The 27,570-nt window shown below is 40.3% G+C and overlaps 1 protein-coding gene across 2 annotated transcripts in view; it reads right to left on the reverse strand.

Moving 5' to 3' along the window:
* Nucleotides 1–2,664: 2,664 nt before the first annotated feature.
* Nucleotides 2,665–27,570, reverse strand: part of lpgat1 (lysophosphatidylglycerol acyltransferase 1) — a 65,435-nt gene continuing 40,529 nt past the window's right edge. For both annotated transcript variants that reach the window (XM_082506629.1, XM_082506628.1), the window contains exons 6-8: nucleotides 24,669–24,795; nucleotides 7,721–7,827; nucleotides 2,665–5,401 (exon numbers count right to left, since the gene is read on the reverse strand). In XM_082506629.1, the coding sequence (XP_082362755.1) occupies nucleotides 5,250–5,401; nucleotides 7,721–7,827; nucleotides 24,669–24,795 (386 nt within the window). In that variant the 3' untranslated portion in view covers nucleotides 2,665–5,249. The remainder of the gene's footprint in view (nucleotides 5,402–7,720; nucleotides 7,828–24,668; nucleotides 24,796–27,570) is intronic.

Consider the following 27,570-nt stretch of genomic DNA (forward strand, 5'->3'; position numbering starts at 1 on the left):
CCAACTGAAAAGAAAATGGCTCGATCTGCGTTTCTAACATTCAGTTAAAACATGCACCCCACCCCAAGTTTTGAATTTAGATAAATTTTTTGAATTTATCTAATTTTAGCCGTTGGTAGCTTTACTTTTTTTTTTCTCCTTTAAATCGATCTATTGATCTACTAGGATTTTCCTACATAACCATCTTTAAGGTTTATAGAGAATGGTTTGAGCCCAATTGCTTTAAGCTGATAGGAAGAAAACAGAAAACAAATAACCCCTCCTTACAACCAAGGTATGCAGAAGAGCATCTCTGAAGGCACAGTGTTTGAAATAGGGCTATGCGATATGACCAAAGTCTCATATCCCGATATAAATCACAAAAATGTAAGATTTTCTGTAAATTATGTGAATCTCGGGCAGCTCGACTTGCGGGAAGTGTTTCCAGCTGCACGTCATGTAGCTTGAGTCGAGTGTTTTAACCGATGTATGAAACTATATATTTCTAGACATAAGTTGTAACGGCCGTTTTTATTTTTTAGCACCTGGCGGCTCTTTTTTTACTTCTCATCCGTAAATAATCTGCTCTTTCACGTGATTCAGTTTATTTTGAAAAGTCTCAACAGGATCTTGAGCTTTATTGTGAAAAGTTTGTGGAAAATAACCAAGCGGACACGCGATGGTGTTACCGTCGTTGTTGCTAACCATAAAGCATAAAAGAGGCGCTTGTCCGACCGTAGTGTGGTTAGATTAAATATAAGAGAAAGAAAGAACTTTGAGAAATTAATATAGCCACTACAGTGACCATCAAAACGATGAAAAAAAATATTGCCGTAAACAGTTTATTTTGCGACACCACGAAACAAACGATAGCGTAAAATGAAACTAGACGTTTTTATTAGTGATGTGCGATACCACTGATTTCCTTTCCGATCCGATACCAAGTAATATTCAGGGTGGTATCGACGATACTGATCCGATACCGATACTTTGTACAAAACGGATTTTATTTATTGTATCTCAAATTATAGCGTCATAATGATTACAGGACATCAGAATACCTTCTTCTTATCACTTAATAATGCAGAGTTCATCATATAGAAATAAAAAAACTAAAGTTGTGTGCTATTTGAACACCTTGCCTGCCTGGAGGACTAAAGGACTCCGTGAGAGACTCTCACCCTAGCAGCACCTGTCCCTCTCCTCCTCTTCAGTTCGCCTCAACATACGCTCGTCATATTTTGTGATATGATTTACTCTGAGGTGTTTGACAAGGTTAGTGATGTTGCCACAACCATACATGCCAACCCTCCCGATTTTTCCGGGAGAATCCCACCTTTCTCCAGATTTTCCACCCGGACAACAAAGTTGAAAAACCATATCGCAGAATTCATAGCGCGGCCCAGCCAATTCCAGTTTCCAACAATGACGGCAGCGACTTAGTTTTAATATCACTCTTATTTCTCTTTCTGGGTCGCAAAAAAACTTTTAACATATTTTCAGGTGAGAATGTAGCTGTGTAAACTTCAAATATCTGAGCCGACCGACACATCGTCTTCAAACCCCCGCGGTCTTTCACCACTCGGGTTAAACATGATGTACAAGTCACTTTGATAACTTAAAAATGTTCTTGTTTGGCTTTTTCAGCGTTTTATTTGTTCGTGAGTAAATCGGTTTGGCTGAGATTAAAGTTATTAGATTAGATTAAATTAAATTAAACTTTATTATTCCCTCGGGAGGGTTCCTCCGGGGTTTTCACACAGCTGAATAAACGTCAAACAGAAAACTGATTAAACAGAAGAGTTTACGTCAGTGTCCGGTTATATTTTAGACAGCAAGGAGCAGACGGCAGAGTTTCACTCCACCGAGGGAGCTCGTGACGTACTACCCGGCTTTCTTTAGACCGCGAAGGCCGGTCCTCAGGTGGAAGCAGCCTCTGAATTTGGACACCCCCGCTGTTTCCGGGCCGGCCAATAATAACGGTGACATTTAACGTATTTTATCCGATAAATAAACCCTGTAAAATATATTTATCCGCCCAAACAGCCCTTTTGAATGTCTCCCTAATTCTGAGGTCTCAAGGTTGGCAAGTATGGCCACAACACCTCCCTTTTTTTGCCACATTTATTGCAAACCACGGCTCAGCTGTTTGTGGAGGTAAAATACATCCGCACAATTACGCTCAGCCATTGTTGTGAGTGCGCACGCCAAGGGGCTGCGAGACATTTATACAGCCGTATTTCGCACATGACTATGAAAGGCGGAAGAGGAAGTAGTTCCTTTGAATGTAGGCAATCCGAATGTTATAGTTTCTTTCCACTGTGTTCCTGTTAATGATAAACTACAAATTTACTCTAAATTACTAAAATATCGATATTTTAATGTGAGAATCGATTCTAGAACATAAATGATTGGTATCGGAGGAATCGATATTTCAGGATCGATCCGCACATCACTAGTTTTTATATCGTCATCCGATATACATTGTTATATCGAACAGCCCTAGTTTGAAACCTTGAAGCAGAAGACCACACTGGGTGCCACATATGATAAATCTCCAAAAACCGTGTCATGCACCTTGTTGAAGCCATGAATAAAAGCAAAAAGGGCTCTAACCCAATACGACTTGTTTTTTTTTTTTTTTTTTTTAAAGAGTGCAAGAATACATTGACGAGAAGCACACCGTTAGGATCTTTATGTTTTATTCCAGCACAAGTTTGTTTGTGTTGTAAAATGGCTGTGTAGCTAGGAATTAAAGGAGAAGTACAAAATGGAAAATTACAGACAGTTCTAGTATAATTTGTTTAAATCCCTATTGTGTTTATGTCCTAAAACCACATCTAGGAAAACATGATTTCCCTGCCTTCTTTGGAAACATGGTCAACAAATTGAAAAAAAGAGGGGGAAAAAAAAGATTTTAAAAAATGCTTCAGTTTAAGTCACGCTCACAATGGAGGGGAATCTGAAAGGGTCAAAGGATGAAACACCATTACAGCCTGATTTTACATGTTTTCACCTACCTAACTAGCCAGGTAGCCCTTTTTTTTTTTTTTTGCATTTCACACATTTTTTTATTTTTATTTTTTATTTAAATCAACAGTGGCACAGAGGGAGGGCAGCAGCTACTAGAAATGCACCTTTTGGGCATTTTTTTTACAACAATAATAATCACTGCTCCTCAATCATTTTCATATTAAAGCAGGCTAAGCAAAACCACAACATGAGTACATTCGAGAGAGAACATCTGCATCTTCGCAGGGGCCCTGGTGGAGTTTCCCCCTCAGAGATTTCTCCCTCACTGGACCAGTTTTACCTGGACACCCCAAAATCTTTCCTCACAGCAACGTTTGTCGAGCGTTTAAAGCGAGGGAACAGCATTATTCAGAGGACTGTGGTCAACCAGAACATCTGGTAAGGCGTTAATAGTTTTTCCCGCAAAACTGGGACCGTGTGTCGCTTTTCACATGGACCTACAGCAGCTATAACCTCACAGAAACGGATCACACGTCAACTTCCTGGTCAAAACAATACGGGATAACACTGATAAGTGAAGAGGGGGAGGGGATAAAATCCTTGCTTTCTTCCTATTTTTTTAAAAAACATTCATATCTTGAAATAAATTGTTTTGAAATGTTCACGAACCAAAAAGAAACAAAGAAAAGAGACAGGCTTCAGTCATTTCACACATTTCCTCAGCTTTGTTATATACAAGATTTAAACATACTGGGACATAAGGACAGAGCAGTTCAAGTAATTTAAAAAGAAACTAAAAATTTGAAACCGCAGCCACACTCTGACAACACAGAGCAATACAACTTGAATCATATATCAACAATGGTTGGATGGGGGTGTGGGGGGGAAATAAAGACGACCACACACTCACTTAGGCAGGTTATGCTGTAAATTTACAGTAATGATGACACCTATAGTTCTGTAAGCCAAAATTTCTATTGTAGAATGCATTAGGGTATCTTTCTATAAAAATCATGTTTATTTTCCGTGTCTTTTTCCCCACCTCGACAACAATAAGCATATGGCTTAAATATTTGTAAAACTACGTAGTCCGATGGGGGAACAGTGTCTCTGCCTTCTCAGTCTTGCTGAAGCGATCCTCTGCTGTATCGGTATTTATTTTGGAAAGCAGAGAAAGTAGGGTTACTTTTTTCAAATCCAAAATCTTGCCAGTACTTTTCTTTTTGTTTCATTTGAAATAAGTGTTACATCAAATCTCACCAAGGGAGGAAAAAAAGAAAAAGAAAATCCAATCCCTTAATCAAGCGCCACATTATAGCCATCGTCCCTTTTAGCGTTTTCAGTCAAGCCACCAGTGTAAACATGATCCCCCCGTTTCTCAGCAAACTCACGGACACGGAAAAAAAGAGTCCAGACAAGAGAGAAAAAACAAAGAACACTTTAGAAAAAGAAAAGAAAAGAAAAAAGAAAAAAAAGACATCAACAACAAATACAGTGGCCGTTGTTGTGAAGATATGCGGGCTAAGGGAGGAGAAAAAAAAGAAGAAAACACCGACAGCTACCGTTCAGGAGGTTTTCCTGGAGCAGGGAGCAGTTAGGGCAGTATGGATCCTTAGTGCAATGACAGTCAGAGGAGCGGCCGGCTGCTCGGCCTCAGCGTTCGTACGGCCGCTCGCTCTGCAAAATGTAGCCAGCTGACTCATCAGCGGACCGAAAGATGTCCGGTGGGCTTCGTCGACTCTCGCCAGAAGGAAGAATAAGGGCAGACATGATGCTTCTGGTCACACATATTCCTGCACACGCATTCGCATCCATTCACACTTTACTCTGTAAAACTACTGCGGCGAAAGCCTGGGAGGGGGGAGAGGGGGGAAGAGTCCAGTCCAGAGCATCTTCTGGAGGAGTCCTGAGCCTCATATCGTTACCTTTGAAACAAAAGTCATGTACGTGTGAGTGTCTACATGTATGAGGACGTGTAAACATCAAAATGTGGGTCGTGACAAGTGAGATTATTCTGCTAGGCCGCCTCTCTCGTGTGTGTGTGTGGGGTGTTAGGGTTGTGTTAAAGTTAGTTAACTATGCCTGTAACCAGTTTCATATCGTATGGGGTTTGTGTGTAATCTGCGTGTTTTTGTACTTTGTCTTCATATGTTTTCCTGTCAAGTCTCGCCTCTGAAAATTGTACATTCATCCATCGTATGGGGGGAGGGGGGTTATGTATGACACTTGGGCCACACACCATCCAATCCTGAGGCTCTCCCAGTGGTCCAATAAAGACTCCCGTCTCATCAGCGCACTCAGAATAAACAGCAGTAGATGTACTGGAGGACGCTGTACCACATGTAGCCTGAGGCGAACGCAAACGACTGGATCAGGCACAGCCACACTGGGTCGAGGGTCATCTGCCGGGAAACCGCCTCCTTCTGTCCTTCTGGAGGAGGGAATGATCCTGTTGGGGGACGAATAAATGCAGACTCATCACCAGGATGCTCTTATGTGCTTTCTCTTGGGTTTTGTGCTTATTTGGTTATGATAACTTGTAACTACCAACAGAGGTTCAGGCAAAGCACCCCCTATTTTGGTCATAAGTCTGGGTGCTCCTGGTAACTTATTTACTTACTTGTTGTTCCTAGGCTATTGAAAAGTAGAATGGGGGGCTGCAGAAGGCTGCAGGGAGTTTTTCCTTCCCACAGTTGCCAAGTGCTAGCTAATAGTTTTACTAGTCAACTAATTAGCATAAAAGTAGGGGAAAAAACTGAGTAATAAACTGTAGGCAAAAGTCAGTGAAGCAACTTTCATGTACGAAACACTAGGAAGGCAAACTTTGTGTTTATATTTAAGAGAATTTGAAAGAGTCAATAACATGCTTCACTAATGAAACTGTATTTTAAATGTTACCTAGTGCATTGTGAATAACATTGCTAGTTAGTTTTTGCCACCAAGTTGGAAAATACATGTTGTCCCTAGCGACAGATGGGTGCCAGGCGGTCGCTGACTGGTCTATAGACCTGTGTGCTTATTCACTTGCCCCAACATCTAGTGTCTAGCTGACTAGTGACAAACATCCCCAATATAGAGTAAAAACATTAAGATTTATTTTGAAATTTCTACCAGTAAGCAGCTCATCAGCCTCATTACTTTATAGATGAATCTGGTAACAGGTTTGCATTTTCCATCAGTGTGGCAATGTCAGGTAATATTTCCATTGACAGATGAAGGTACCTTATATTGATTCTTACTGCACCTGTTGTGTAAGGTTGCACAGTTAAGACATTTTCACATAAACATTGGACAATTTCGGAGGGGATTAGGATGGAATATTTTTTTAAGGGAATTGCTTGTACACTGCTGGAAAAGTCGGTGCTTTTGGTGAGGAAGTAGGATGGATAAATTGTGCAGAAGAAGATGCCCACCAAATGCACCAGGTACCTCGCCTACATTGCTGGAGTCCAACATTATAGAGATTTTGTATGCGAGAGCATGTCTCGGTTTTTCTACAAAATGTAGAAATGCTGCTGTAGTACATGACAAATGTGTCAGCACGATTGTTTGGGCTTAAATTTAAAGAAATAAAAGTGCAAAATTGCAGAAAAGGTTCTAGCAGCTTATTGGCCAGACTGCTCTGTAGTTATGAAACAAAAGGTTTTGTTAATTTAAATAAATAAATAATTTAAAAAAAAATCAGCATTTTCTGTGAATTAACGGATTCATTTATTACCGTGAACCCATAATAAAAATGAACATTTCTATAGAAGTTGGTAAAAAACACATTAAGTTTTATGTAATGTATATGTTTATAATGTCCAAACTTTATGCCCTCCTTCACATTTTCCAAAGTGAAGACATTGCTAGGTCGATTTTGGCCCGTGGTCCTCATGTTTGACACCATCGGTATAAAAGATGGACAGCTACAGTGACATCACAGACAGACCTCTGAAATCCCTTTCTGACATCTTGCAATAATCTTTTTTGGCTTTGTCACTTTGGTATCCTCAAACTGCATTTGATGCAAGCGGGCGGATCGGACTGTGAAAGTGCACCCTCATTGATTACCAACTCATCAATTTTAGATATATGCTGGATAATCATCTCTTCTAACTTTAAGAACGACCAAATTTTACAAAATGGACTCGATATTTTATCCAGCATGACCCAATAAGGGTGACTGACACTGAAATTCATTAGTAAAATATATATAGTGGTTCACTATCCCATATATTTTAGTAGGACAAGAAGTCTTTTTGCAACCACACACATCGCCAACTGGTGGCTTTTAAAATGAATGCAGGTTCAATGCAAATGAACATTGGCTTCACTTTTCAGAGCCTGAAACTAGCTCCAACTTTTTGCCTGTTTTAACTGTGTTAAGCTAGGCTGCTGCACACTATTCACTGTTAGACTGAGTATAGTTAACTCAAACTGTGCTCTTGTTATTAGGAGCACTTTTGTCATCTATTTCTGGCTTGTGCACGCTCAGGGAACAAATGTGAAGTGCTCAGGCAGGTGTATTTAACATTCAACTGCACAGGTTCTCCATTCTTGATCAATACTATCAGCATCATCCACTTTACACCCTGACATTTAGAGCAGGGTAAAGGAGAAAGCAGCATAGCCTCAAACCACAGCAAAGCGCAGTAAAGACAGAATATTTAGCTGAAATGAGACCACTGCCAATAAATTGAAGTCATAGCAGTGGTATTGGATAAAGCTGAACCAGTTCATCCCTAGTACCATAGTTCTTCAGTTTGATTTTACCACAGTAACATACCTGTGTCGTAGAAATGGGCCAGTAGATCTTCTTTCTCCACAAACCTCTGATATAGCCAGTCAGTCAGGGCCTCAGCCTCCACAGGAACCTCTTTTATCGGGTACATCCTGAGGAGAGAAGAAAAAAAAAAAAAAAAAAAAAGAGCCGGGCAGTCAGGGAGAGACAAAGATGAAACACAGCAAAGGGTTTCTGGAGTCTCACTCAGCAAAAATTGTCTGGATTGATCTGTCGTGCAAGCTGCAGTCCAAAATCCCAGGGAGTCAGCTGTGGACCCTGTGCACAGCAGTCCATTTCAACCTGGCGTCTATTACAGCAGCCTGTGTTTGCTGTAGCTTCAGCTTGTTTGGGGGACTCATTAGCTGGCCAGCTCATCAGAGTGTCACAGAGAGACAGAAGTGCTGAGGGAGCCCCCGACAGCAGACAGACCACTCACTGAGCTCGCTCAAAGGTGAGTGGGAGGAGAAAGTCAGATTTTCTCTCTGTCCCTTTTTTCCCCTCAAACTGACAAAGTTAGATCAGTGCAGCTCTCAACAAACATAGAAGCTACATTTGTAAGTCACAGAGAAGCCACACTATTAAATCCTGGAAATTCAGCTTCCAACTCATCTATAGCCATACAGAGGAACTAGTAAAGCTGCAAACTGCAGTTACTTCTTAATCATCTGGTAGTTTCTTCATTTATAACTTTGCATATAGATGCTAGGGACTTATAGTTACAGTGCCAGCATTTGTTACCCGCCAGGCCTCGGCCTGAGGTCCTTAGGTATTGACAAAAAGGTGATCGAGCATTTATTTATTTATTTTAGACTACTGAGCGTTACACGGTTATATTCCTCATGTACTTGCACTTGAGTCTTGTACAGCTAATTTCAAAATTCACATTCTAATGCTTTATTATGTTTAAATGTGTCTGCATGACGCACTTTATGCTTCTTTTGATAAATGCTTTTAATTTTATGATCATGTAAAACAAAGAAAACAGCCATTTCTCACATTAGGAGAGCAGAGTCTGGTAGAGATTTGATACATTTTTGCCTTGAAATGACTCAAATCACTGTGAATCACTTGTGCTTTATGAGATGTTTTCAGTGGTCATGAATATTTATATTCAAGCATTCCCTTCGTAAAACTTCGCGTAGTGGTTCTCAGACTTTCACTGGCACCCTCCCCCTCACTCGCTCACTCACAATAAAGAAGGATCCAAGTTGAATGTTAGCAAAACAAAAAGTTCATCTTGTAAGATCAGCAAAGCCTTCGATATATTGCTTACACATCATTTTGAATTCAAACTGAAAGTAACTGTTTCTGTACCTCAAAAACTGACTTGATGAAGGTATGATAGGAAAAGTGTCTGAAGAATAAAGATGTACTAAAGAAGACCTGAATGGATCTGGACTAAAACTAATTAAAACCTCCCTGTAAGTGTTTAAGCAGCTCTTAAACACTCTAAAAACGTGACAACCTAGAAGACGAAGAAAACTAGAAAATATTCCCATTTAAGAAGACATCACAAAAAAAAAATAAAATAAAATAAAAAAATTGTATTTTTCGTTAATAAATTCATCACTTCTAGATGGCTCAAATTCAATTTTGGATGAGAAATCTGTGTCTGAACAAACTGAATGACTGATTTGGTGGCTGACGTTGCACAAACTGTAGGTGGCTGATAAAAACGGTCACTGTTAAACAGCATAAAAAGTGCCGATGAAATCTCGTCTCTAGCCAGAAGGGGTCTCCAACAGGCTGCACTCCCACACAGCCTGCCTCTGGTCACCTTCAAATAGAGGTTACAGTCTCCTCCCTTAGACAAAGCATTTCCTCTGCGCTCAATATTCCTGACCGGATAATGTTTGCAGTAAAAGTACATCCGCGCCATTGAGAAAAGCATCTTACGAAAGGAATAGCAAGTAACGAGTATGATGCTAAAACGATCATTTAAAATGTGACCTGTGGGTTCATCGTTTAAATGTAACTGAAGAGAAGAGGCACGTTTCTAAAAGGCCTGCTGCAGACATGATTGCCATGACGATTACCTGTGCAACTAAATGAATCAGTATTCACATGAGGCTCTGAATACAATTATAAATATTAAAGAAACAATGAAAAATGACGAGTAATAGCCTGGATAATGTTTAATCTATTAGTTATCAAGCCAAAAGGAATCAATTAGTTGCCCCCAGTTGGATGAATTTATTAAAATCAACCAAGCAAAACAAGAAATAAGGGATTGAATTGATAAAATAATCTTTACTTGCAGACTTACTCAACAAAATGAATAAGAAGATACTCTAAATGAAATTATGACTTTTTAATAACCAGAGCAAACAGTCACATGAAACCTTCCATTTCCAAGTTTAAAATGTTGAAATTTTTTTTAATTTGAAACAAATGCTTATCACAGAGCATTTTTTGTCTCTTTTTTAATGTAATGGGTTAAAAAGGCTCAGTGTAAAGGGACTGATGCAAAGATGGAGAGTCGCTGCAGTAAAGACTTGATCTTTGAACTGAAACCGTCAGTATGACCAAATGAGGGAAAGGCTCGGCCTGCTTGCCCCACAAACGAGGAGGACAGGAGCTGGTGATTGTGCACAAGCTCCCTCGTCTGGTTTATATACTTCAAGCGCATGTCTATAGACACTCCTGCTCATTATCCAGCAGTTCACGGTGTGGGTGTTGCTCTGAACAAGATCCTGTCTAAGCAGACCAACTTTTATGTCCCTGCCAGCAAGAAACGCCTGTTAAAATTCAAGTTAAAGCTGACTCAAGTCAACCACTTTCATCCGTTAAAGGCTCTAACAGAGCTGAACTTTTGAAGATAAAACAGCTTTTGACCAACAGCTACATTGGGCCCCCTGAACGGCTCAGCCTGCCCAGAACTGCTGTGGAAACCTGATCGGGTGATTAGAGGCCAAAGCAAGACGTTCCTCGAAGCTTCTTCTCCTGTGTTTGCAGGTATCAGGTCTCCTCCTTGTTACTGATGTGTCATAGGAGCCAACAGCACTGAGGCTTTGTCTGAGCACTAAGAAAAGAGAAACTAAGAGACTGAACGCAATAGGAACATTATTATCTTTTAATAACAGTACAGAAATCAAGCGAGTTACCACCATAACAACAAAAGCCACTAAGTGCTTCTAGTTTAGTTTATGGTTGGCCATTTTTGACTTTGGGTGCATAAATAGCGTCTATTAAAAGCACAAATCTTCAGATAATTGACTGCCTTTTTGCAGTAATGATCATCAATGTGGCATCATTAAATAAAAGCGAATGAATTAATTAATTTATGATTTGCAAAGCCATGCAAGGCTTGAGAGTCTTTCACACCTGCTCCACTATAGGATGCCTTTGAAGGGCTCTCATGCTCCAAAATGTAAACCAATAGTGCTGTAACTGTGGCAGAGGGAAACAAAAACCGACTCGGGCCACTTATCAAGAGGGTTGGAACGTTTAGGGTGTTGGGTAGCAGGTGGCTGCCACAGTGGTTTCCTGCAGCTGAAATATTCATGCACAAATCAGGATCTTGTTGGTGTTCAGAGCAGCTGCAGGAGCTGAGGTTGAAGGCGGTGATGCTGGTTCGGGCCCACAAACAAAAACCCCCACCAAAAAACAAAAAAACAAAAAACAAAACCCAACACGCATAGATAGAACACACTCGCCCGTATCAGCTGCTTTCTCTGCTTTATCAGCCTGGTTTGTTTGGCGAACAATGGCCATAACCACATCTGCAGAAGTGGCTCCAGATAAACCACTGACAAACCAAATCACTCAGTTTATGGGATGTTCACTGGTTTCATTTCCTGCTCAGAAACCAACTGACGCTTCATTTGCATCTCACACCAGCTGCAAGAATATTTTCTAATTACAGCTCTAAGTAACCATCATGATCATTTATCTTTCAGGTTAAGCGGCTTTTTCTTTCTCCAACAGTACAGTGGCACAGTGGGTAGCACCATCACCTCAGACCAAGAAGGTCTTTGGCTCCCACACAAACGCAAAGCAGGAGATGAAGCATCGCCAAATATGTTTCCAAACCATCTTCATTCTAAGCCAAAGACTAAAAAATATGGTGAAGCAAATATTCCCTTTGGCTTCACCTGCACAAGTGCATAATTGGTTTTCCCTGCGTCAGGAGCAGGCGCTGGGCTCTCCAAATCACGGACAAACAGAATTCCACATTCTTGATTTTTAGTTCACAAACACTTCTTATAACGACTCCTTGTAAAGCAAAGGGGGGTCTAGCAAAAAAAGTTTGGGAACCACTGGCCTAACCTGAGGCTTCAAAGCAGGACTTCAGAAAACGGGGGATTTGCTACTAGTAACCTGATCTGACAACATTATTCTCCCTGACAGATAGAAAACTAATAATAATAATAATAATAATAATAATAATAAAAAATTCTTTTTTAAAAAGGTGAAATGAGGTCAAAATAGACCTGGGTACCCCGCCCACTTAAAGTTGTGGGGAAATACTAGAAACAACTTTATACGTCTTTCAGAAAATGTCCTCTAAAAGTGAACATTTAAAAACCTCTAAACTATCCATGCACAGTATGCAGCATTTGTCTATACTCTAAATCCATCTTTACAGAGTATTTAAGAAAAATATGAAGGATTATATGTCCTATTGCATCTGCACAAGTTACTATGACATAATTATTGGCTGCCTTCACTTTAAATCTCTTAAAATTTCTTTCTGGTGTCACTACACACAAACAAAGCTCTGCTGGATGTATGTATAAGGATATCACTCCAAACACCTTTTTTTTTTCTTTCATTTTTAATAGCTGGTAAATTAGCAAGAATCCAAGAGCATGTGACACTGAAAAATATAAATATCTAAAAGTTAAGGATTTAAATTTTAGGTAAGAAGAAATTTTTAGGTTAGCGATGAGGGCCACGACTCTGCTGGCTGCTGATGTTTTAAAGTTGTGAACATCATCATGGTCTCACTCACAGGAAACAAATAGACCGGTCAATCAGTGCATCGCTGCACCTACGGGTCGCATCATTACAGTGGCTGCCGGAGGACGAGCCGAGCGCTCTCTAACAATGCTCCGCTGCGTTTGCAGTGGTGTGAAAAATGAAACGCTGCTCTGCTGTGCCAATGTTGTGCTGAGAGAGAAACAGAGTATGGTGGTGTTTGTATCTGCTGTGTGCATAGTTTCAGCACCACGTGTTACAGCGTACAACAACGGTGGCGGCGGAAGCTAAGAACCGGCGGTGATGTGTTGGCGCGGGGCCACGGCTGCGCTCTCATTTCCACCCTAACCCACTTGGCACCGACTCGCTTGTTAACCTGAAACTCTGGCGAACTGACAGACAGCTGGGGGAGAGCAGCAGTTTCTCCTGTCAATAACCTTCAACGTCAGGCTTTTACAGTGTGCTGACCTGCGCTACGGGCAGCAGAGGACATAGATCCTCACTGACATGTGATGTACAAACTACTGCAGTCATTTTCAGGACTTCGGTGAATAAATGACCAATTTTAATAGCATAATTTTCTTGGATTGATGTGCACGTGTTTATTCACCAGGAAAACAAATCAGGGTAATAAACAGAGTAAATAAGAAGCTTTAAGGCCTTCATATTTACAGTCTTGATTGAGTCATTTAGCTTCTGTACAGCTCTTATTCTTGAGATACTGTTTCCACTCTGAACCGGCGTAGGAAGCTAATTAAATTTGGACAGTGGCTGTAAAAGCCTGTCCACTCGACAAGACTCTTTGGAGCGAAGCCAGTCATTGTTTGGGGACTCTATAAGGTCCTAAATCTCCGGCTGTGAAATCTCGGGAAATAAAGACTATGTCTGGGAGATCTGCACTTGGACACAATGGTGCAGAAGGTGAATATTAAGATTACTGGCCAGCGTAGCTCAGGGACAAAAAGAGAAAAAAAAGCCTCCTGTTCCTCTTCCTGTATCTTTCTCATATAGATAAATGTTTTCAACAGCATGCAAAAAACCTGCCGCCTCTGATTTCAAACTATCAGTCTTCCTGAAGAGTGAAGGTACACTGCACAAGATGAAACAACAACAAGTGTTTTATTTCTACTATGCTACAACAACACACCACAACAGCGGTCATGTGATTTCCTCGAGGTCAGTGCCAATCCCAAAGCAAACCACACGCATGCTCTCTGAGAATCCTAAGGGTCGCTGCTTGTGAAACACCAAGAAGCCCTTATCTGCAATCAGAGAGAAGTTGAGGGATGGTAGGAGTGTGCTCGTTAATTGCTCCATTTAGTCTTTAATCTGCTTCCTCTCCGTCTCAAGACTGTCTGTACTGGAGGAAATGGTTTGATGCTGGCATCAAGAGGCACGACCAAAACAGATATAAAAAGACCACAGGCAGAGGGAGGAATGGTACTTTTCCCTTCACATATAAAACTAGGGCTGCTCAATTAATCGAATTTTAATCACGATTACGATCTGGGCTTTCAACGATCATTAAAAATGACTGAGCCGATTATTAGCCCCTCCCTCATTTATCCGCGACACCTTAAAGGTCGGTCCGTGAAAATATTGTCGGGCATAAACCGGTCCGTGGCGCAAAAAAGGTTGGAGACCGCTGATTAAGAGGACCCGAGGGAAGCTCGGAACGCTAAGCAGAAGTTATTTGGAGAGGAAAGTGACTGCCGTTGGTTGAAAAGAGAGGTAAAAAAAACTTCAGTGGTGTTGCACACTATTTTATATTATTTTTTAAAGTCATTATTCAATACGTTGTTATTGTTAACCCTTTAAAGCCGGTCAGAGCGGCACGCTCCGTTTTGTGTAACTATTTTTAAATCCCTGTAGAACCTGAACCGGGTAAGCTAGCGCAATATTTTTTTTTTTTGCATATGAAACCAGAGGAGTTGTACTTACATCTTATGCCATCAGCTTGTCCTCGGTCACGGTTTCCTTCCACATATAGCTTTGCAAAAACTCCATAAAAAGCGCTTGCAGGAACAAAAACATAATATTCCAGAAACACGCTTTGCCGATCCGATCAGCTGTTCCTAACACTTCCCACAGTGAAACCGACATCAACGCGAACTATCGCATGTCCGCCATTTCCTGCCCGAAACCGGAAGTGATGTCATTTTCGTGGAAAATGTAGTTTTTTACTTGTAGGCCTTAAAAGCCTATACTGGTGTTTTTATAAGTCATGTTTGACTTTTCTGAATAGTTTCTGTGATGCTTAGAACTCGAATTGCACTGCTGGAAATAGTTTATTTTGATGCACCTGCTGTTTTCTTTGCAAATTTGCATCATAGGATTGTTTTTTCGTTTTTCCTGCAGTATATAAAAATTGTGTATCTCCAAAATAAAACTATGAAGACACTCAAAATAAATTTCCTGTTGTTGTAAACTATTTTTTGCAACTTTTTTGTATTTAAAGTTTTGAGGGATAAACCTCTTAAATTTCTCCAAGTAGAAATATATGTAAAAAACAAAACAAAAACGATTTTAAATTTTTTTGTAGTTTATTGCACTTTTTTGCAATTAATGTAGTTACTATGGACTTAATGTATACATATTATTAAAATATGGGCTATAACAGTTGTATAGCAACTTGAAATGCTCCCACAAATGGCACTACAACATGTAAAAAAATAATATAAGCTCTGGCGGACTTGGTTCTATAGTAGGTCGTAAGGGTTAAATAAATATCGTCAAATAATCGAGATCTCAATTTCAGTGAAAATAATCGTGATTATCATTTTTGCCATAATCGAGCAGCCCTATATAAAACTAATTCACAATACTTTTAACTCAGTTCAATTCAGTTGAGCTTTATTCATATAGCACCAAATCATAACGACAGTCGCCTCGAGGCACTTTAAACTGTACGGTAAAGACCCTACAATAATACAACAATCAGACGACCTATGAACAAACACTTGGTCACAGTAGGATGGAAAAACTCTCTTTTAACAGGAAGAGACCTCTGGCAGAGCCAGGCTCAGAGAGGGGCAGCAATGTGCCACGACTGACCACTTATTTTGTAAAGTTGTTTTCCGATTCAGTACACAAAGACGCACCACGTCTTCAGTATCAAGCCTCAGTAGCAGCATGATTTCCCCATAGCAGCTGAAACTGTATGAACAGAAACATCAACTTGAGGCCCAAATTTTTATTTCCTTAACCCAAGCATGTTAAACAGTTACCAACAAACACTCAAGTTTTTGTCTCAACTTTGATCTTTTGCATCCACGTGGCAAGATCAAAGTTTCACCTTGTTAAAGTGACCACACACACCCCCCCTCGACAGACTACTGCTCTTGTCTTGCAGAGATTAAGGGCCATCAGGGGAGCATCGACCTGTTATCACTGCAGAGGTTAAGAGTAAGGGCATTAAAACCACTGTCAAACGTAGACGTGGCACCAGTCCTGAACTAACTTAACGGTCACAACACAGATGTCAGAGCATCCTGTTATTTACGCGGATTCATAAAGGTCATTTTAACTAGGTCACACACACACACACACACACACACACACACACACACACACACACACACCCCCCCCCCCCAACCAAATACAGTAAAATAAAGCACTTAAGTTCCTTTAAGGTTTCCCAATATGAACTACTTCTGTAGTTCATATTATATACTGCATGACGTAGATATTCAGGTATCTGAGGTAAATGTAGGCCTTTTTAATCCACTACATTATTCACACATCAAAATATTCCCACCAACTGACAGAGCGACATGAAACACAAAAACTCTTATTTATAAAAAAAACATATAAAAAATAAAATAAAAATCTAAATGTGGCAATGCTCCAAGCTGCATATTTGCATCAGACACCTCAACTCTGTCTGTCAATAATGAGTGCTGATAAAATCCCAGTGTTTCCCTTTTCTAATTTTAAATTTACAATACTTAAAACTCACTGGATTTAATTTCATTTAAAGCTTCAAAAAAAAAAGGCCGGGAAGTGAAGAAGGGTTAATAGAAACTGGCTGGAAAGAGGGGAAAAAAAATAAAAACAAAAAACCCCTCGCCACCTCTCTAATCTCAGAGGTACATTCTTCTTCATGAGATGAAAGCAGCTAGTCCAGTGCAGCCTGAAGCACAATTATCAATGTTCATACAGCAGTGGTGACGTCTCAATTTTGCACAATGACCAACCAGTCAAGTAATATTGCGTGTCTAATCACTGGTAACAGAACAACTTTCAGCCAAAAACATGAGAAGCACTGGTGAGAAGCTGATACGCATGAAGAAGAAGAGAAGCTTTAGATGTTAACAAATGCAGGACTTTTCCATTGAGGCACTGCTAATTCTACCGAAATATCTGACTACTCTGCTAATGAGCCTCTGGACGAGGGTTCACTATCGAGTGGAGCAAACACGGGTGGGGGATGCTTCCTTTAATGGGTTTCTATAGCAACACCAGCCCTTTGAAGACCCTAAGCTTTAGGAAATAAAACTATGCCTTCTACTCCTGTTTTTTTTTTTTATTGCAACATGCAATCTATAATCACAAAAACACTCATACTGTTACAGGTAAGACACATGAGACGTACTGATCCTGAGAGTAATGTTGGGACATTGATTAGCACACAGCGTGTATGTAGGGCTGGACGATATGACCCAAAATCCATATCTCGATATTTTTTAGCTGGATGGCGATATAAGATATATATCTCGATATTTTTTTTTTAAGCCATAAAGTAAGAACAAAAAGAGAGTTCTTAGTCAAAGCTGTGTCCCAGATGTCACACAGGCACTTTTATTAACATACAGCACAGATGTACATGAAAAATTACTCAAAATTAAATTATGAGCATTCATTAAATAATAATGCTCCATAAATAAAAGAAAACAATGTTGTTTTTGTGCTAAACAAAGAGCTCACAATTGTGCAGTCAAAATGTAAACTAAAAGACAATGAGCACAATAACAAAGACAGATTTCACAGCTGCTCTGTTCCCAACTTGTACTGCGTGACTGACAGCCTGGAGTTTGAAATCCGCTTCATAACCACGTCTCTTACAGGTGCCATTTATGGTCCTTATACACACACAATACGGTAATATTACGTTGAAGCACAGTACGTATCACTCCGCGAAGCTCTTCAGTAGCCGTAATGCGCTGACAATCCATCAAGCGGTGCAGCTCCGTAGCTGACCAAAGTCGTACTCAAACATTTTTGACAGATTGCTGAGCGCCGTGTTCCACATAAAATCGGTTCGCAGCCATCAAGCACAACCAGAATTCATACATAAGGCGCGCTGTCAACTTTTGAGAAAATGAAAGGATTTTAGGGTTAGCGCGGTTAGCTCGTTAGCATGTTTAGCTCGTTAACACGTTGACGCCGTCCAGCCCCACGCATGGGGCGATGCGCAGTAACTCGTTAACAGAGATTTGCCGTGTCCATCTTGTCGCTGCCTGCACGTGAAGCGATGGGGGAGGAGGGGGAGTTGTCTTCAGTGAAGGCGAGGCGGAGTAACGTTGCGTAGAGACAAAAGTGGACAAAAGAGAGGCAAACTTGCGGCTCCACAACTATAATTATAATGTAACATAGACTATATCGATATAAAGGATATTGTCACATCTTATATCTCGTATAAAAATATATCGATATGTTTTAAAAACTCGATATATCGCCCAGCTCTACATGTATGTACTATGTAAGGGCTCAGAGGGGGGAATGTGTTATATATTTTAACAAAGCTATATGTGCAGTTTGCAAGCTCAACACTTCTATGTGAGTCTGGAAAGACAGGTGTGTGGCTCAAAAGCACCCATGTGATGACCAGGCAGACTCCAGAATCCGTAAATCATGTCACCTTTCAGATATTTTCTAAACAGCAGCTTTCAGAAATGTACACAGCAGCAAAAAAAAAAAAAAAAAAAAAAGGAGGACAAGGTACATTTAGAAAGAAGGATTTCACCATATTTAACACCCACCACTGCCCTCGTTCGGCCTCTGTACACCCACCTAGCTCTTCCATCTGCCATTCACAGAGAGCTTATGATGCCGCAATCTGGGAGGCTGAGATTATACGGAGAGAGGGCAGGAGACACAGCGAGGGAGGGTGGAGTTGAGGGATGAGGACTGGAATAGTGAAGCAGAGGTGTTCAACATGGATCCATCTACATCATTACCCAAAATTCAGCTGCCCGTTGTGTAGCTGAAGCTCAGAGGGTAGCCAGCACCTTTGGAGCCCCCTTAAAGCGATAACACGGGAGGAAGACAGCAGCTTATAATGAAGCTCAGTTAACACAGAAACAGTCAGGCTGAAGCAGTTAACTGCAGGATCCCCGACGCATCAACACGACCTGCCTTCTGTAACCGCTGGACCTGAATGCACCCAAACTACAGCAAACATCTAGCTGACATACATATCTCGCGCTTAGAAAGCTGGAAATAACTAGAGGAAAACTAAAAATACCCAGCATCTCAAAAAGAGAGACAAACAACAAACCATTTTTATGCTGCTGTGGTATTGAGTTAATGGGTTTTTTGCTTGTGGGATGGGGGTGTATGCAAAAAAAAACATAACACGACCCGCTAAATGGGTGAAATCACTCTTTTACTAAGCTGAGTGGACAGTCAGAAATCTCTCTCTCAAACAGTCTCCCTGCTGAATCATGATAATCCTACAGATGACTTTCAACTTGGTGTCACAGCCGCTTACTCTGTATGTGATGTCTATGGATCATCTTTTGGGATAAAATGAGCAATTCACAAGGCAGCCTAATAGCACAGCAACGGTGGGCAACTAATTTTCCCAAAGGGGGCCACATTAGAAACTGTGGAAGGCCGCACCATACAACGAACTCAAGTCTGTTCAGTATTAATGTTATAAACTACTACTGGTAAGAGTAGATGGTACAATTATAAACATGATGCGGCTTTGCTAGCAGAGGTTCAGATGCCCCTTCCGGCTCTGCATCAGTCAAGCTCTTGTAATGATGATTCAAATTATAAGCCTTAAACTCAGCAATCAGCTATCCACAAACAAAACACACAGCTTCACCACTGACTTCTGCATTACTGTTTGTTTTCTTAATTTAAGTTGACATCTTTCAGGGCTAGCAAACATCTTATGAATGTTGTTTCCAAGGCATTTACAGTGAAGGTGCATTCACTTGCACGCATCTACATACGTACATTTAAAAAACACCAGTTGCCTTGGAAATAAACATTGCTAAAGTTGTATTGTTATTTCATACAAAACTTATCATCACCCCAGGTGTTAACTAGGTGTGCAACGATACACAAAATTCACGGTTCGGTTCGATACTTTGGTGTCACGGTTCGATGTTTTTTCGATACAAAAAAAAGGAACCCCATTGTGTTAACTACTAGCTCCATTGAGTAAGCATTAAGTAAACTACATTTCTTCATTTATTTTAGTTCAACTGTACTACTAGCTTTGATTTTGACTATCCTTGTTAAAATATGACTCAAGGTGTTTAGTGTTATGGAGGGAAAATACTCATCAGTCCATGTAATCCCTCTAGAATCATGCATCCTGAGTATCAAGTGGAGATGGGCTTATTTCCAGCACCATATTTAGTTTTTGTACTCTGAATCATGCAAAGCTACCATCAAAGTTTAAAAATAATCCTTTTATATCTTATACTTGGACTTGGCGCAGCTCCTCTGAGTTTTGTGCCCAAGATGACCATTTTAGGGATATCTGCTCTCAGTGGAATATTCCAGAGCCAAGAATTACAAAAAATAAAAACTGCCTGAAAAACGGCAATCTTTCACGGCATTCCTTATTCTGAATTATTTGTAGCCATGACAGTGATTAAATGCTACTCTCACAATAAAAATTCCCCTTAACTGACCCAGCAGAAACACCGCTGTAGGGTGGCACTTGTCCACCCGCGTCTCCTATTCGCATCACCAAAGTGCATCGCATTGCTCACTCCCCTACAGCGCTCCCTTGATCAGCAAGGAGATTAATCCTCTTGTTGACTCTGCACCTGTACCAGCATGGGTCTAAGTTGTCTATGATCAGCACTGTCTGCACGGCATGGAACTGAGTGCGCACGCTTGTAACAACTGTAGTCAGGTGGCTTCTTGTCCATCCCCTGGCTGCAGAGATGCTGACAGAACAGGGGAAGCTGATTGTATCGATGGCTGATTAGAGAGTCTCGGAGGTGGGGAAGAGAATCCAGCATCCCCTCTAATTACAGAGCTGATGAATTCTTAGTCGCAGACAAAGTGGGCAGAGGGGCCTCTCTAGAGAGGGGGCGATGGGCCAGGGTTCATAAATCAACCTCTATCACACCAAGGTGTAGACACACACCTGAGCTGTTTGAGGAAGTTGTTCAAGGCAACATTTAGGCTCACTGTGACTTCTACCTGATGACTACTGCTTTGATGCCTGGATACATCTTTTCTGATCTACCCTAGGGGATTATATTCATCTTGAACACAGTCTACAGAAAATCTAATCCTGGCCCACCTTCACTTTATCCTCAAGTGGATAGAAAAGCAATAGAGAGGAGAATCTGAAGGGCAAAGAGAGCAGGACAACGTGGAGTGACACCTGCATTTGCTTTTCATACGAAGAGGAATATTCTTAAGATGGCAGCCATATACTGTAGCTTATTTCTACATTTTGTTTTTCCAGATGTATTTTTTAAACACCCGGACATCGGATCCTGATTTTCTCAATATTTCACATATACTAAAGCCTATCATAGACAGGTACTGGCACATGTTTACTCCAAAGGGGGCAGTCGTTAAAGAGCAAACATATAAAGTCTGATCTGTTTTTTGTTTGTTTTTATGCTGCTAGATAAGGTTCAGCCAGAAGCCAAATCAGACAGGTATGAAGGGTGAAAACTGAAGGCATCTTTTAATTCTTTAATGTCAGAATTTTACAGCAGTGGTTGAACCTGCCTCGCAAGGGAAAACTACTTCCGCTAATCCCAAGAATATTTAAAATTCATGAGACACATCCACAGTAGTATTAAACCCAATGTCCACACTAGTGGGGGTTTTAGGAACCCTAAAACTGAGACTTTTTAAAAAATGCTGCTGACCCAGTTTCAGCTATAATTTGAATTATAATTTAGTCTCAAAAGGGCAGAACTGGGGACTTTTGGAAACTATGAAGCACACACCCACATTCATTTCCTGATTAGATCTTATCAGTCACACAAATTAAGCCAAAACATTATTATATCAAGGCTCACATACCATCTGTGAATTCATCCCACTTGTGTGTGCTGCTTTCCCATAATGATCCCATAATGCTGCTCATACTGCACTAATGTGTCACCATATTTGCTTTGCAATGATTCCCAACGTTAACAGGTTTCCTGCCAACATGACTGCCTTTGCATATAGGCTCCACTTAAGGTCCAAGCAAAGTAATCACTAGTCTTGTACTCATTGCTCTTCTTCCTGTTTTGTCTAAGCAACCAACCTCCTGCTTCCTGTTTACATTGGCAGAGCATGTCCAGTGAATACTAATGCTCAGTGTCCTATGTCTACAGGTGTGTATTAGGATGGCCAGACTATTCCTGACACTTTGCTAAAATATTATCTCACTAATATTACAATATTAACATTTGCTAAAGGCATCACTATTAGCATACTGTGAGGTAAAAACGGAAAGGCAAAGTTGGGTTGGTGCAGCTGCAGCTGCTTTGTTGCTGCTGAAGAAAAGAGTAAATCGAAGTTTATAGTCACCACATTGGTGGTTGCGTGTGCCACCTTGTGATTTCGCCACAGCCCTGTAACCATTTATCCTGTCGCTTGAGGTGCAGCAGACTCCCTGCAGTCTTCTCCTGATTGATGAGTGCCACCTCTCAGAAAAAACGCTTACGCATCAGCAGCGGCACAGAAGCAGATAGTCTAAACAGAAACCAAAGAGACTGCTTTTGTCTCTCTCACATCTTTTTCCAGAACCTCTCACCTTTTCTGCAGTATTCCCCCCTCCCTGTAATTTGACAATCTCTGAGCTTCTGTACTAAAATGACATTTAAGTGGCAATAAAGACCAACTCGATCGCACACTCGTGCCTCCAACTAAGACATGTTTTCCAATTTACAACCAGAACGACGTAGTACTTCATCCAGCTCACAATTCATCACATTTCACAGGTTATTGCACATTAAATTACAAATTTAACCTCGAGCACAATTTGGGCGAAGATCCATCAGGTGGTAATTGTGTGCAAGTTTCATTTGTGCATTGTGGACAGGTCGACTCCTTGATGTGGTTTAAGCTGAGCCATCTTTCATCAGGATGAGCTCAAAATTGAAATGTGAACAACCAGTCGAAAAGATGCACAAGTGGTATGTGTACCAGTAGCTGTGATGTCACTTTTGGTGCATACTGCACTTCTTTAAAGTGAGAACAGTGAGCATAATTCGGTGTAAAAAGACACCAAAGAGTTGATTTCCTATCTTTAGTAGGAAAAGAAATCAGCACAAGCCATCTGCCAATCCAAACAGAGTTGAACATACATATGCAACCAGCTTAAGTTCATTATTAACTGTACGATGGCTGGACCCTCCCTCAAAAAAAAAAAAAAAAGGGAAAAAAGAGAAAGAAATAAACCTCTCAAAACACTTGCTTGACATAAATTTATGTGGGAGTCGGGACTAAAATAAGAGCACCAGCTACAACACTCAAAGAATGATGAGAAGTAAAGAACGAAGGGTCAAGAATGTGACAGTAAAGAGCAAAACATGCTCAGCTGCCAATGCTACATCAAAGCTATGCAAGCACCTGCAAAGACCATGCTAGCAGCGAGGCCTCAGGTTCAGAGTGATGATAAAGGGCAGCATCTGACCCAAACCAGACAGGATGGCTGACTTCCATCAGGCAGCAAATGCAAACATGAACAGGTGTACATTAGCACCTGTACTTGTTTCTACAGTGGAAACACTGACAACAGTTTTCTTTACTAAATTGGGGATTTGCATGATGTGTGTGCATATAAAAAGTTAATGTACACGATTGCAACTGTTAATTCTGAAGGTGCTAATACAGAATAATACAAAAGTAATACAAAGGTGGTGCAACAAACTACTTTCTACAGGGAGTAAATACGTAATACTCTTTACCCAAAGTGAAGAGTAAAGAGTATTACAAAATACACAACTTACAATACACACAAAAAAACAATGTGAAATTCAGTGCTCTCAAATTTACAATCACAAGTGGATGGATAACAGCTGAACAGGTACAACTGGATCTGAATGCTAACATTCTTCTGGCTGTTAGTTTTAAGGTTTTATTTTTTAAAGTTTCCTAACCCTTTCACACTTTAAAAACAAAACAACACAAAAAAAAACTCAAACAGAAATGTGAACAGCAGCCTGATGAGATAAATCAGCAAATTTAATAGCTTTAGGGAAATAAATAAAAATCCCTGAACATCTTAAGATAGACATTAAATGTCTGATACCAGTGCATTTATAGCTTAAGTGACTTGATTTCAAGCTTATTTTTATTTTGTTAAAAAAGAAAAAACAACAACTTTTGTTTGCTGGGAAGACATAAGTAGGCGGCCTATGTGAACTGAATGACAGAACTGACCTTAAATAATGACCTGAAAACACAACAAGCACAGTAACACTGTGGCTGATCAACTCTCTCTGCCGACACAGACGTAACTTTGTATTTATTTTAGTGTTAATATGCGTATTAGGATTTTTATAACTGCACTGGCAGAAGGGAGACTGACAAAATAGTGTAACAACTGTGCGGTGTGCATATGACAACAGCACTTCAATTAACAACTAACATGTTCAAGATTCAGCAACATGGGCCTCTCCCTACATTGCGCTGTCTGATTTTGTGATGTAATGTGATTTTCATGCGACAAAGTCTTTGCTGCACGCGTGCTGCAAAGTACATTTGCATTGTGGTTCTGTTTTCCCTCCTGTGAATGTGACAGATTAGTTTACTGTTCCCTGCATCTCATGTGAAAATGCTAAAGGTAAATGGAGAGTTTAACGATCCAACATTTAATTCTTACCTGTAATGTACATGTGTGACTGTAGGAGGCCTGTAGCCAAAGATCCAGGTCTGGATGTCCATCGGTCTTGCTTTGGGGTACGCTATGGTCATGTCTATAACCCACTGCAAGCCTTTACGTTTATTAGCTGCCAGGGAAGAAACACAAACGCAGAAAGTGAGAAGAACTGGATAAAATCAGTCATCCAAAAACGTTCACTGACACTTCAATAGCTGAGATCATCCTGATTTTTCCGCTTTAAGACCGTATCTGTAATCAGAAGGTTTCCTAAATAAAATACCAAAGCATGCAAATTAGGGCTGGTTACCTGCCAAAAAGACTGGTGGAGTACCAGCTGAAGTCCCTGTTTGACAGAACTTGGCTGGCAGCTATGTTTGTGAGTCATAGCAAAGGAAACATTTTCACCTCTACAGCTAATCTTTCATAACATGTTTTTCTATCAGCGAACTCTTACTGTTGTTGTTACTTTTAGTTCTAATGGAAAAGGCAAGAGGAAAAAAAATAGACGGGAAAGCGGGGGACGACAGATGGGGGAGGGAATGCCAGACATGCGATTAAATCTGGGAGTCAGCTGCAGGGTGCATGTGGGTGAGTATTTAGTTGCATTAAGCAGGGTCAAGTCTGTGCTCACCTGCTCATAATCACAAAGACAATAAAATAAATTAAGTGATGTGTGTAAGGCCAATTTGTCAAACCTACACTCAACTTCCTGCTTCTTGTTATTACAGGTTTGGATATGACTCTAACATTACAGCGATGTGAAGCCTTCCACCCTGTGTTCCTTCTAGGGAAAAAAAAAAAAAAAAAAAAAAAAAAAAGCAGAGAGAGCAAAACACAAGCCAGTCTCAACATGTCCTCAACCTGCTTCTTCCATCACTACACAACGAAGAAGTTGAAAACAACAACTGACACTGGGAATCAAATTAAGTTAACGGGACTGCAAAACATAAGATGATGGTGTGAAAAAGTGCTTTCCCTTAAGCTAATACTCGGAACAGGCTTGTCAAATGTAAAACAGGAGACCAGCAGTCTGAGCTGTAAAGCAAAGCTGACGTGGAGCAGTGCAGCATATTTGACTGCTAAGGTCGCAGTCCTGTCTGCTGTTACTGTGCAGCAAGCACTTCCCCCTCAGAACACACTGGCGTCTTTATGGGAAGTAAATATGCCGTGTCACAAACTGGAGCTAAATTTTACAGATGACTGACTACAGCAGTTAGAAAAAAGGGAAATAATGCAAACTAGTTATAAATGATGGGAACAAAATGCAGAGAAAAGCAGGGAAAGGGAGTTAAAAAGTGCAGCAGAGACGTTATCAAGTGGAGTACAGACAGTTACACTTCACGTGTTGCTCTTGTTTAGGTGACCTGTCAGGTCAGTACAAATCAATAAGGTTATGTTGACAGGAACAGGTTATGTTGACCCGTTACTCTAGATATGTTGGCAAATTCTACAAACTAAATTGCCAAAAGGTAGGCATTTAAAATTTAAACATCTATGTTTAATTTTCCTTGTGAACTGCAAAAAGTTTAATTATCACACAGCAAAAGTTTAGCTGCCCCCAGAGACAATCAAGCCAGTGTTTCTTCTAGGGTGTACTCCTGTTTGACTGCAGAATACTACCAGAAAGATTGTACCATTTTACAACGCTACGCCATCGGCACAAATCAGCGTCACAGAAGAGGCATTCCCACCTCGAAACAAGACTGAAGTGGAAAAATATCTATTTTTTGCAGTGACTATGAGAAAACAAATATTCAGAAAAGAAGAATTTTATGAAGAGAATAGCCCTCCTCAACTGTTAAATATAGGGGTGCATTAGTTTGGGCTTGTGTTGCAGGCAAAGGCTCGGGAAGCATTTCACTGCTAAAAGGGAAAAAAAATGGATTTAATAAAATACCAGCAAAAATCTGACATGATGAAAAAACAAAACAAAAACATCACAGTGTCCAAAAGTTTAACTGCTCCTGTTGTTCGGGTGTGAGAAGTATGAATGATCAGCACAAAGTGGTAAAACACTAACAGGATTGAATGGGTTACCCAGATAAAAGGCATCCAGATATGCTTCAGTTTCAGTAACAGTCATTCAAATGATGTGTACCATGTAAACTGTAAAATGAAATAAAGGTCTTTTTAAAAAAAATAATAAAAAATAATAATAATAAATGCAATTTTACAATGGTATTTCTACTGCCACTGAGGCTTGGCAGAGTAAAGACCATTATAAACACTGCAGAGCTGAAGAAGTAACCTGTGTCAAAGTTGATGTTTGAGTTTTTGGCATTTTGAATGTTGAGCTTTTAATTGTCTGCATTCTGGTGAACTTTATTATTATTATTATTATTATTATTATTATTATTATTATTATTATTATTATTATTATTATTATTATTAATAATAAAAAATTTTCTTTTAAAGCGCCTTTCAAAGCACTCAAGGAAACTGTACACAGCAGAATAATGAAAGCAACATAAAAGAAAGCCGTTTACACAATCATAAAAGCATAAGACATAAAACAAATGCTCCCCATGGTGGCAAGATGGGGAGAGGGGACAGAGAGAGAAAGAGAAGAAGATCTCAGACACCAAGATGGGATAGAGGTATGGAGGGGAGAGATGATGAATAGTCTTAAATGTGAACAACAGTATTTTGAAATTGATGTGATATTTGACCAGGAGCCAATGAAGCTGCTGCAGGACAGGCGTGATGTGATGGATAGAAGGGGTCCTGGTGATAATACGAGCAGCAGAGTTCTGGACGCGTTGGAGCTTGTGGATGGATTTTTGAGTAAGACCAAAAAGAAGAGAGTTGCAGTAGTCGATCCGGGAAGTAACAAGGCTGTGAACAGGCAGTGGCATGTGGGGTGAGAAAAGGACGAAGATGATGCACCGCATTATGGTGTAAA

Source organism: Aulonocara stuartgranti (assembly GCF_965226115.1).
Source record: "Aulonocara stuartgranti genome assembly, chromosome: 15".
Lineage (NCBI taxonomy): Eukaryota > Metazoa > Chordata > Actinopteri > Cichliformes > Cichlidae > Aulonocara > Aulonocara stuartgranti.